The sequence below is a fragment of the Ylistrum balloti genome, unplaced genomic scaffold, assembly GCF_031769215.1.
Source record: "Ylistrum balloti isolate Yb309-2 unplaced genomic scaffold, AGI_CSIRO_Ybal_v1 Utg369916, whole genome shotgun sequence".
NCBI lineage: Eukaryota > Metazoa > Mollusca > Bivalvia > Pectinida > Pectinidae > Ylistrum > Ylistrum balloti.
In genome coordinates this window covers 1,836,225-1,849,914 of record NW_026782036.1, presented here as the reverse complement: position 1 = coordinate 1,849,914, position 13,690 = coordinate 1,836,225, and the positions used below count along the sequence as shown (strand labels likewise).

The 13,690-nt window shown below is 35.4% G+C and overlaps 1 protein-coding gene across 1 annotated transcript in view; it reads right to left on the bottom strand.

The window, feature by feature from the left end:
- LOC132546816 (uncharacterized) overlaps positions 1–13,690 on the bottom strand; it is a 53,461-nt gene that overhangs the window by 13,908 nt on the left and 25,863 nt on the right. Inside the window, 9 exon segments of the mRNA XM_060210532.1 lie at positions 2,975–3,109; positions 4,317–4,886; positions 5,982–6,011; positions 6,637–6,894; positions 7,076–7,381; positions 7,661–7,699; positions 8,041–8,607; positions 9,181–9,417; positions 11,191–11,751. Of these exon segments, the coding sequence (XP_060066515.1) occupies positions 2,975–3,109; positions 4,317–4,886; positions 5,982–6,011; positions 6,637–6,894; positions 7,076–7,381; positions 7,661–7,699; positions 8,041–8,607; positions 9,181–9,417; positions 11,191–11,751 (2,703 nt within the window).

Below are 13,690 nucleotides of genomic sequence, written 5' to 3'. Positions count from 1 at the left end.
GCGTCACAATGTTTACACAACAATGGAGTAATAGAAGGTGTAACAGTGTTTACACAACAATGGAGTAATAGAAGGCGTCACATTGTTAAAACAACAATGGAGTAATAGAAGGTGTAACAGTGTTTACACAACAATGGAGTAATAGAAGGTGTAACAGTGTTTACACAACAATGGAGTAATAGAAGGTGTAACAGTGTTTACACAACAATGGAGTAATAGAAGGCGTCACATTGTTAAAACAACAATGGAGTAATAGAAGGTGTAACAGTGTTTACACAACAATTGAGTAATGGAAGGTGTAACAGTGTTTACACAACAATGGAGTAATAGAAGGCGTCACATTGTTAACACAACAATTAAGTAATAGAAGGTGTAACAGTGTTTACACAACAATGGAGTAATAGAAGGTGTCACATTGTTAACACAACAATGGAGTAATAGAAGGTTTAACAGTGTTTACACAACAATGGAGGAATAGAAGGTGTAACAGTGTTTACACAACAATGGAGTAATAGAAGGCGTCACATTGTTAACACAACAATTAAGTAATAGAAGGTTTAACAGTGTTAACACAACAATGGAGTAATAGAAGGTTTAACAGTGTTTACACAACAATGGAGTAATAGAAGGTGTGACATTGTTTACACAACAATGGAGTAATAGAAGGTTTAACAGTGTTTATCCAACAATGGAGTAATAGAAGGTTTAACAGTGTTTACACAACAATGGAGTAATAGAAGGTTTAACAGTGTTTACACAACAATGGAGTAATAGAAGGTGTAACAGTGTTTACACAACAATGGAGTAATAGAAGGTGTAACAGTTTTTACACAACAATGGAGTAATAGGTGTCACGGTATTTACACAATGAGGTAATAGACGGTGTCACAGTGTTTACACAACACATGAGTAATAGAAGGTGGTACAATGTTTACACAACACTTGAGTAAAAGAAGGTGTCACAATGTTTACACAACACTTGAGTAATAGAAGGTGTCACAATGTTTACACAACACTTGAGTAATAGAAGGTGTCACAATGTTTACACAACACTTGAGTAATAGAAGGTGTCACAATGTTTACACAACACTTGAGTAATAGAAGGTGATACAATGTTTACACAACACTTGAGTAAAAGAAGGTGGTACAATGTTTACACAACACTTGAGTAAAAGAAGGTGTCACAATGTTTACACAACACTTGAGTAATAGAAGGTGGTACAATGTTTACACAACACTTGAGTAAAAGAAGGTGGTACAATGTTTACACAACACTTGAGTAAAAGAAGGTGTCACAATGTTTACACAACACTTGAGTAATAGAATGCGTCACAATGTTTACACAACATTTGAGTAAAAGAAGGTGTCACAATGTTTACTCAACAATGGGGTAATAGAATTTGTCACAATGTTTACACAACACTGGAGTAATAGAAGGTGTAACAGTGTTTACACAACAATGGAGTAATAGAAGGTGTAACAGTGTTTACACAACAATGGAGTAATAGAAGGTGTAACAGTGTTTACACAACAATGGAGTAATAGAAGGCGTCACATTGTTAAAACAACAATGGAGTAATAGAAGGTGTAACAGTGTTTACACAACAATTGAGTAATGGAAGGTGTAACAGTGTTTACACAACAATGGAGTAATAGAAGGCGTCACATTGTTAACACAACAATTAAGTAATAGAAGGTGTAACAGTGTTTACACAACAATGGAGTAATAGAAGGTGTCACATTGTTAACACAACAATGGAGTAATAGAAGGTTTAACAGTGTTTACACAACAATGGAGGAATAGAAGGTGTAACAGTGTTTACACAACAATGGAGTAATAGAAGGCGTCACATTGTTAACACAACAATTAAGTAATAGAAGGTTTAACAGTGTTAACACAACAATGGAGTAATAGAAGGTTTAACAGTGTTTACACAACAATGGAGTAATAGAAGGTGTGACATTGTTTACACAACAATGGAGTAATAGAAGGTTTAACAGTGTTTATCCAACAATGGAGTAATAGAAGGTGTAACAGTGTTTACACAACAATGGAGTAATAGAAGGTTTAACAGTGTTTACACAACAATGGAGTAATAGAAGGTGTAACAGTGTTTACACAACAATGGAGTAATAGAAGGTGTAACAGTTTTTACACAACAATGGAGTAATAGGTGTCACGGTATTTACACAATGAGGTAATAGACGGTGTCACAGTGTTTACACAACACATGAGTAATAGAAGGTGGTACAATGTTTACACAACACTTGAGTAAAAGAAGGTGTCACAATGTTTACACAACACTTGAGTAATAGAAGGTGTCACAATGTTTACACAACACTTGAGTAATAGAAGGTGTCACAATGTTTACACAACACTTGAGTAATAGAAGGTGTCACAATGTTTACACAACACTTGAGTAATAGAAGGTGATACAATGTTTACACAACACTTGAGTAAAAGAAGGTGGTACAATGTTTACACAACACTTGAGTAAAAGAAGGTGTCACAATGTTTACACAACACTTGAGTAATAGAAGGTGGTACAATGTTTACACAACACTTGAGTAAAAGAAGGTGGTACAATGTTTACACAACACTTGAGTAAAAGAAGGTGTCACAATGTTTACACAACACTTGAGTAATAGAATGCGTCACAATGTTTACACAACACTTGAGTAAAAGAAGGTGTCACAATGTTTACTCAACAATGGGGTAATAGAATTTGTCACAATGTTTACACAACACTGGAGTAATAGATGGTGTCACAATGTTTACACAACACTGGAGTAATAGATGGTGTCACAATGTTTACCCAACAATGGGGTATTAGAAGGTGTCACAGCATTTTCATTGTATAGTAATACGTCGTCACCAAATAACAGTAATATTGAAACATTCACCCCTCCGCTTTTTTATTCTGAAAGCAACAATTTATAACAAAATACTACACTTGAGGAGAACAACACTCACGATCACATATGCGACATGTGCGAGCACATTGCGTTGTTGCCCACTGCGTGTAAATACCACCACAAGAACTCTTCGCATAGGTGTCACAGTTTGAAAGTTTGTCCTGACAAGGGTCAACAGCCACAGGTGGTGACACTACATATCAAAAGTCATTTTAGTTCTTAATGATGGCAGTGACGTTTACTTTTAATCGACAAAACAAAATCAATTCTCTTATCCTTTTTAGTTCACATCAAACTTTCATCAAGACATCATGAAATCTCAATCTGAAGACCAGTATAAGAGACCAATTAAAGTATGTCATTCTCTCCCGTTGTTAAGAGAGTTCATTCTCTTCATTCATGCTCTTTCAAAGAATTTTACAGATAAAATTTGGTTGTAATCCTCCGAAAAACGAAAAACGATTTTAAAGGTTTCATTTACCCTATAGCACCTGTCCTATTGTCCTATTAGATGCCAGACCACTTGTTCATACTGAATGTTGCGAACTTCATCGAACAGAGCTTTAAGCGAACCTTGGTCATACTCTCTTGATTCGAACAGAAGGAAAATAATCTTAAAGATTTACCCCCATTTCCGCCCTTGTGCTCGCCCCAACTGGCCCAATGAATGCTTTCCGTTTTCAAAAATTCGGCCAAAATTCCCTTACTTGAAAAATTATACTATATTCATCTTCTTTGCCCACCTTTAGTCTTCATACGGTGATGTCATAATTTTATTAAAATGGTATATAAATTCATTCAATGATGTCTGATGTTTAAGAGTGCATGGTATTATTCAAGTCATACGAAATTAAGAACATAAAATAAATTTCTTTACAGGAATAATACTCACAAGTCGGGACAAATGTCTGTGGTGAAGGTGGTATTACTGAAAAAAGTTGAAGGTAGGCAATTCAGTTTTGATGAATAAAATATATCAACAACATCAATATATATAAATATGATCGTCTGTTAATGTAATGGTAATGAATAAAATAGACTACAAAATCAATTAGATATCCGCACGGCCAGTTGTTTTTAGTACCTTGTGCAACTTATTTCCAACAAACAAAACTTTCACTTATATTAAGAGAAATATACCGCATTCATGTCCATAATGCATTTCATGATTTACATATTGTCTACTTTCCACTATGCTGAATACAAAACTGTAAGGAAAAACAATGAAATGATAAATCAATATTTTTAATAGCATATAAGTCTGATGCTCTAGTTAGGCTATTCAAATGCTGGAACCATATAAACATTTTTCATGAAAAAAACAAAACAAAAAACAAACAAACAAACAAACAAACAAACAAACCAAAAAACAAAAACAAAACAAAACAAAAAACACCTACCTTGACAAGTCTGCGAGGCAAACGCTCCTTGAATTTGTTGCAGTTTGCTGAAGTCATCAACAGTCATGACATGAGTGTTGTCCGGATCACTGGCGATATCATTCAACTCCGACTTACTGATGCCATGTCCAACACCAACAGAAAAGACATCGATTCCTTGCTTCTTAGTAATAGAAGCTTCATTTACGGTTGCTGGGTGGTTGTTCGAACGGCCATCAGTAATCACTATTTCGATGTTTGGAACACCGGGACGGTCACCGTTAGCCGTTGTAAACATCTTGGAATAAACCTCTTTCAGAGCATCTGCCGTATTGGTACCGCCGGACTTGTAAGGTATGTGGTCAATTGCTGCCATCAACGATGCCTTGTCTGTATATTTATCAAGATTAAACATGATATATGGTCTTGAACTGAAGGTAGTTAAACCTACCCGGATTTTGTTGCTCCCGATGTCGAAATTCTTCACCATACCTTTGACAAACTCGAGCATCTTGTCAAAGTTTGTCTTTCCAACACTACCGGATGAGTCCAGGTTAAAAATTATGTCGGCTTTGGAGCCAGCATGACAATCTGTCGGTGTAAAATGAAAATATTATCAAACGATAGATATCTATGAAATGAAAACCATTTTCAAAAATGAACTGAATGTCATAAGTAAGATAAGTAGATTCTTGATACAACACGCTATCTGTATTTCGAAATCAATTAATTTGAGTCCTATTCGTGACTAAGCTACAAACGAAATGTAAATATCGTAAGTGACTGCAAAATACGTTCATAATCTTATACACTGTTCCGTCAAAATTCCATAAATATGCGAGATATTTTCATATATTTCATATATTTTTCGTATATGGCTAAAATGCCACCCTCGTCAGAAACACGAGTTTTGAATATGGCGTCATTTTGAGCTATATATTGCATAAAGAAACTAGACAGAACATTGTCTTGGTTTGTAGCCCGTGAGATGTCCTGTCTTAAAAACAAGAGTCAGATATACTAAGACTCCTGGCACATGGAACTGCATATAGCTTTGGCTTATTCAATTTTCTTTTGACACATTTCAGTGGAATAAAATTCATTTTTAGATTAATCTGTGGACATGTGAGATTCAAATTGGAGGGAAACGCGCACTTAAAAGGCTCTCTTAACCGTTTGAAGAAAGTACAAAGCTTTTGTTAAATGTAGTCTACCTAAATATCCGGCATGGTATAGTTTGCTGTCATTTGAACTTCTTAAAGAATCATATAACACTGCTTTTGATGATATTAAACGATTTGTATCTGATACAGAGATCAATGTATGGGAACCGCAATACTCTTGAGCACGGGGAGTTGATTCCATGTATCAAATGGTAGGATAACGAACATGCATTCCCTTTATTTTTCACACAGATATCTTAATACAACACAAGTGGGCAACAAAACATACGCAGCCCTAAAATAATACAGAATATACAGATTAACCTAATTATTTGAATCTAAATATCTATATAATATTAACATATCTTGGGATGATTAAAAATGGAAAATGACAATATAACTACCTATCGTAAAAATGATTTTACAATTCTTTATCTTAAAGATTATAAATGCTATTACCAACGACAGCCCACTATTCTAACAGGTCAGAAGGTCAACACAGAAAACGTTTAATTCAACTTACTAGATGCAGTGTTGTTTTCAGGCTTGGATGCTGAAATAGGAAGAATACATGACAAAATAAAGCAATATACAATTACAGAAGATCATCCTTCTGTCATTCAACCATAAATGTGTTAAGAATAACCCAACTTTTTTTTATTCATCGGACTACCATAAATCAAACAAATTTTTGAAAAGAATTAATTAATCTTTTACCAATTAACTGTCAAAAATATCACCTTAAACAACTTGATGTGATAATTGACTTGTTTTGCATAACCTCTCCACATTGCAAAGAATTAAGACCGTCATCTATAAAGACGTCCATTAAAACATATAAGGTCATCTGTCTACTGAAAAACAGAAACATTTGCCGTTTACCGGTAACAATTCACTACACATAATGTGTAGAATATTCAATTTTTTCTGTAAAATAAGGTTAGTTATATGAAATTGTCTTAAAACACATTCTGTGTATGACACAATTCGGTAATTGGTGTTATCTACCGGTATTTAGTACTGTTGAATAGCGCACATGATAGTACGGAGAGTCGTTTTCCATCACACCGTCTTTTTATTAAGTGTGGCGTTTACTAGATATTCGGCACTACTTTTGTTAACATTGATCTGTGGAGGTAACGCAAGCATTCACATGAACAAAATATCAAACCACTTACCTTCACATGCTTTGCTTGATAGTGAACCCTTCATGGACGCCAGAGCATCGAAGTTGTCTGCTCTAAAGACGTATTGACTATCTGGGTCGCTGGCAATGGCTTTCAATTCAGCATCGTTGATACCATGGCCGACGCCAATGGCCAACATCTTAATGCCATCCTTTCGCGCCAAGTCAGATTCTGCTGCAGTCAGTTGCCTGTTGTTTGAATTACCGTCCGTTACTACTATAGCAATCTTCGGAACATTTGGTCGATGACCTGAAAATGTGCATAAAATGTTATCATTTGGCTTTTTTTTCTGAATATATCACAATGTTTTTACTCGTGAGGCAAACATTTAACAAAACATAATTCCAAAGAATTTAATTTGAAAATAGGCATCAATATAAAATTTGAATAAGGGGATGCCACTTAAGTCCTGTAACGGACTTCGACTGACCTGCCGCTGTCGTGAAACTGGTGTTATGAAGAAACTGAATGGCTTCGCCGGTATGTGTTGCCCCGCTATGGTAAGGGATTTTGTTTACAGCGGCAATGAGGTCGGCTTTCTGCAAATGCTCTCCAAGTGTAAATTCAGTTTTATGTGATGTTTGGAAAGTGTCCACGCCGATTTGGACATCATGTGGTCCAATCTTAAAGCTGTTGCTCACATTCGTTACGAAATCTAACATTTTGTTGAAGTTGGTCCTACCGACGCTACCAGAAGAATCCAACAAGAACACAATATCTGCCTGGGCACCACATTCTGTCAAAGATATTTGTTATGGCGACAGTTTATACTTCAAATTGTCTACTTCTATTGTATATTTCTTACAGTTTAGGTTTTAAATAAAAGTTAACGGCAAAGCACGGCAGAAATAGACCAATCATTTTAAATCAGGGATTGTATTTACCATTCTATCGATTATTTTACAATAATTGAACCGATACATAAAAACACATTTGAATGAAAATTTCAAAGCAATATCAATAAACCAATTTTTAACGTTAAATAAGTCATAAATGCTCTCATTAATTACTCTACCAGTTTCATTTTTGGGAGGTGGTGTTGCAGTCGCTTTCACTGAAACAAAAAAAAACATCAATTGTCAAATGTAATGTTTGGAAAATATCTAAGTATTGCATCACATTGTTTTTTATTTCGTGTAATTGACTATAAGTTCACCTGTACTGCTATCACAAAATTTCAATATTGGTTCAATCCTACGACACTTTTCTCTTCTGGCAGAGATTCGTTCTTACTATCACCATTGTTTAAAGTTTCTAGGACAAACGTCATCTTTGGAAAGAAAATAAATTCATTATGATTTTAATTGGTGTTTACTTTAAAAGTGTTTTTATTGCATTTGTTTGTTTCTGATATTTTTGTATTTCATTAGTTTAATAAAACATTGACAAATTTACCTTCACATGCCTTCTGAGCAAGTGTCCCTTTAATCTGTTTTAAAGCATCAAAGTTATTGACGACAAACACGTGCTGATTGTCAGGATCAGTTGCCATGGCATTGAGTTCGGTTGTCTTTGGTCCACTTCCGACGCCGACGGAGAAAACAGTAATACCATCACCCCTAAGGCGCGCAGCCTCAGTTGCAGTGGCTCCAGCACTGTTGGACATGCCATCAGTAATAACTATAGCAATTTGAGCGGCGTTTGGTCGTTCACCGTTTGCAGCTGTAAAACTGACCTCTCTAGCGTATTTCAGCGCGTCAGCTGTGTTCGTCCCTCCGGAAACATAGTTGATATTAGATATGGCGTTTACAATCGACTGCTTATCGTGGTACTTATTCAAATGGAACTCAAGTTTCGGCTTGTCACTAAATGTAACAACAGCAATCTCAGTTTCATTTGGACCAATGGTAAATCCTTGAACCATGTTTTCAACGAACTGTAACATCTTCTGGTAATTTGCTGATCCAACACTGCCTGACGAGTCAAGGATGAAGACAATATCAGCTGGTACAACGCCACATCCTGTAAACAGATACATAATGAATATAGAGTTAGATTTTTATTCTACCACAACATAACTAAGAATTTGCGAAAAGAATACTTTATAAAACTAATATAATATCGAAATTGATGATATTCTAACCAGATCTCTATTTCTCTGATGACGTCACAATGCATGTGATGCCATGACATTATGATGTCATTATTGAACATTATTAGCCACCAAAACACACATCTCCGTGATTACACGTTTGGTCTGAACAGAGCTGATATAATTAGTCTTATTTCTTGTCATTTCGTTTCTACTTAAGAATGAAAACTAATTGAAAAATTACTTCTTGTAAACATTGTACATTAATACGTAATCTATTTGATGTTTTTTCTATCGTATAGTACACCGAGTATATAATCATAAAAACACTGTATATTTAAAGCGTATATTTGATTATCATTAATTTGCTGCTTCCAAAATAACGTTTCATCCTTAAAGTGACTTTCTAATATGTAATAGATAAAACTTAATTCAATATTAAACATTAATTTTTCTTCAACATCAAAACGGACTGACAGAAAAGGCTAAAACGTTTTTCCAACCTGGTGAGGGCGTTGTTGGAATGGGCGTGGTCAAAGCCGTAGTGGTGGTTGTTGTAGGTGGTGGAGTAGGGCACGCATGGGTATTACATGTTCCTGTCTGACGATGTGGCCCAGTACATTGTGCTCCTCCGTTTGCCGGAGGTGGGTCGGAACATGTTCGCTCTTGGTAATGTGTACCACCTCCACATGTTTTGGTGCATGGACTCCAGAATCCCCATTTTGACCAACCGCCATCAACTAAATGCAATTGAAGTTTTTGAACATGTTTAAACTCATTATACTTTGCTTCATTCTAACATGTATTGAAAATGAGTTGTTTCCTTGTGTGTCTTTGTTTCATCTATCAAACAATATCAAAAGCGAACAAAATTTTCCGATATCGATGACATTGTAATAAGATTTCATGATAACACAAAACGGATCATAGAAAAACAAAATTTTGTTTTCTGAAAATCTCGAATCGAATGATTTATTTTGGTTTCAAAAAGGATCTTCTGTTCAATAGTCATGGCATGGTTTTCATATTTGTTTCGTAGGATAATATATACAATATAAATCAGTGGTACATGTATCTCCTAATATTTTTGTATTGTTACTATGAACTAAAAGTGAGGAACTTTGAAAATTTATTTGAATATAAAATTCATAGCAAGCTAAAATAGCCCGAAAAAAATTGCAGCATTGAATTCTTTTTCCTATAGAATGCGAAAGAATAAACGCTACAAAAGAAGTATGGAAACTGAATGACGGGAAAATCATTCCTTAACTAAACATTGTAGGTCAAACTTGATTTTATCAATTTAATCCTGTTAATAGAAAAAACACTTTGTTTTACGTTCAAATAAAAGGAAGCGTTTAATTTTAAAATATTATGAATCGTTCAGGACATAAACCGCCGACGTTAAGCATATCTTATCAAACTGAGCATATGACTTTCCTCTGTCCCCACGTGATGTTGTATTGACACCCACGATACCATATGTCAAATCTCAAGTAATGGCCTTCTATAAACATAGCCAATCCTAAATAATCATATCTATTTCCTGTCTGGTCCAAACCATCCTATATTATAACCTCGCTTTCATCCACAAATAGTTTTACACCTACACACCTGTCCACATGGCACTCTCGTATTCATCAACACATTACTTGAAACGATAATACTAGTCTATATTGTATCCACACTTTCATCTACATACTGTTCACAACAGATACATTAACCAACATTGTATTCTCGTTTTCTATCAACAACTTTTTAAACATCAGCCTATATCAAAGCCTCGATTTCATTTACATATTGTTTATAATTGAAAAGTCAACCCACATTGTACTTTTGCTTTCCATGAACACATTGTTTAAATCGAGAACACCAGTCTATAATGTAGTCTTGCTTTCCTCCAAATGCGTTTAAAATCAGAAGCTCTTGTCTGTTATATGTCCTGCTTTCAATCACATGATGTCTATATTGAATATATTGTGATATACTATTTCTACTACGTCGTACGACTTTTACTTTGTCAGCGATGTAATTCCGTCAATCTGTTATATTTGCTTTCGCTACAAGAACCTTACATGAACATGTATTATATTCAGTAATATTAATTACGAAATTGGACACGCGCCTTTGGCTTTGAGCATCAAAGAGTGCGTTCGTTTACCTAACAGACTTTAGTGAAGAAAAACCAAATATAGCAAATTTCTATTGAATACAATGAAAATTGACTGATAGACAAACACGTACAAAAAATCATCGGTAATTGATTTTTTGCTTTCATTAATAAATTTTCGCTACTTGAAAGAATTAAATGAATTCGCGAAAAAATATAAACCAAAAAATAAATTTGACGAAGAAAATCGTCGCCAGTTGCATAACTTAAAATCCATTTTTCAACCTTTTACTGGAATCTTGAACACCTGAACGATCGAAAATTGCAAGACAGTGAAATGCCGTTGAATGCTTTTACATGGTCTAACTTGGTAGACAATGAAAAAGACTTGTAATATACTTACTCTCACAGGCCGTCTTCTTGAGTTCGGCTTGCAGAGTCGTAAGAGCGTCAAAGTTGGATACCGTGAAAACATGCTTGGAGTCGGAGGCAATGTGACCTAACTCGCCATTATCGATGCCGCTTCCAATCCCGATTGCAAACGTTTTAATGTTCGTTTGATGAAGTTTGTCGGATGCAGCTATTGTGGCAGGTTTGTTATTAGACTGTCCATCCGTCATCACGATCAGGATATTGGCCACGTGATCTCTGTCCCCAGCGGCGTGAGTAAAACTGTTCTGGGTAACATAAGTAAGGGCCTGGCTGGTCATTGTACTGCCGGATTGATAGGGAATGGAGTTGATGGCGTGTACTAGGGATCCTTTGCTTAAATATTTGTTCAAATTGAACTGGTTGTGGGTCGAAGTGGAAAACGTTGTCACGCCAATTTGGACGTTATGGGGTCCAATATCAAATGAATTAGCAAATTTTGCAACAAAATCCTTTTGTTTCTGGAAATTTGACGATCCTACACTTCCGGATGCATCTAGTAAAAATACGATATCAGCAGGCACAGTTCCACAACCTGTTAGAGAAAAGAACGAAAGTATTAAAAAGATTATTGTTTATAATCCGAAATTTGCATATAAATATACGCGATACTGACAAATTCAAGGAAGAGATGGAACAAGGGGCCCATAGGGCCTGTATCGCTCGTCTGGATTTGGCTCGCTGAAATTACTTCATCAAAGCTGCAGGAAAAGAAATTCTAAATATCCAAGCACACAACACAAAACACATCTATTTTCCTATTTGAACCCAATCCTCTGCCCTTATGTGATCCGCCAAACCATTCATACCTCACACCAAATCTACAGGAGTAGTAGAATTTGAAAGAATTCTCCTTATTTATTATACAAAATTGATCCACTTCCCCCAACAATTCTTCAGAGTAAATTTGGTCAATATCCAATCATTCCTACGCGAGACGTAGGATGTTAAAGAACTTGCTCTATTTGCCTTGCTGGGCCCCAGCCCTCCCACACCAGGGAACCGAGACCCACCATTTGTACAAAATCATTTTACCTTCACAAAAACAATACTTCATACCAAATTTGGCCAAATTCCAATTATTCAAACAGAAGGAGTAGGATTTTTATAAACTTGTTCTATTTAAACTGTTGGACCCCGGCTCTCTCGCCCCAAGGAGCCGAGACTAATCATTTGTACAAAATTTGTTCTTTTTCCCAAGATTTGGTTTTCAATGACCGAAGTTTACAGCACAAAAGATTTGAAGGGAGTTAATTGGTTACTTCATAAGCTGATAAAATCGCAAGAATACACCCACTGGTCAACAAAACCAAATTTCAAACTCGAAGTCGACAAAACTGGGTTAAAATCTGAACAAATGCAAGATTTGAACGGTGATGTGAAATAAGACAATACGTTCCATCAGAACAATCAGTTTATTATAGATGACACCAACAAAGTAAATATTGATAAAATAATGGATAACATTATCATTAAGTATAATGATAAAAGTAGCTCCTAATTTAAAGGAAACAAATGCTATAGTGAGATCAAACCATTTGCGGTAACAAGTTTTTAAGATCTGCAAAGATTCGTTTAACGACAATATGTCATATCAGTAAAGCGTACACAAATAACACCAGAAACATTTAATGCTGAGCGATGTCAACACGTCAATCACATGACGAGAATTTCTCGGTCATTTCAAGTAAGCTCTACTTTTATTTCCTAGTACGATTATGATTATTTCCAGGTAAGCAATATATAATTAGGTTGCATTATAAATATATAAACCCGAGGAAATTAATGAGGAATATGCTTGACGTGGTTCTCTGAACACATGAACCACACAATAATACATCGTATAACATCACATCATGTCTTACTCCAAATTTTGGACAGGACCACACCATCAAGATAAATTCATTTATTTGAAATTAAAAAATGTACATTAAAGCATTCGATAACTTTTGAAAAGTAGGAAATAACATCCACATTTGCTTCGCCACATTTTTAACAAGTTATCAAAACAGACACAATAAAAATGTCCATTGAAATGACAATGAACGCACTCAGATGGGATATTACTAAAAAGAATTAACAACAAAATACCGCGAAATCAAGAGAAAAATTCTATAAAACTACGACAAAACTAGAACAAACGACAAATTTACACGGAGACTTCTGTAAAAAAAAGTAAAAGGATAATAGGATCTGGTGTTCAGGAAATTTACTCGTCGTTTCTATCGCCGACGAATCTCGTCAAGTAAATCAAGGTCAATCCAGGTAAGTAATGTCACGTTCCCAAATGAAAGCATGTTTAACAGTAACGGAACCATGAGCACCAACTACGCCCAATTCTATTCTGACGACCATAAAATGTACCAACAATCTGCATTAACCTGCATCACTCGAAACCCTGTGTTGTGAGTTCATCTGCCTGTTGTCGACATCATGACCCGTGATATTAGGAACAAGTCCTTGAATACCGAATC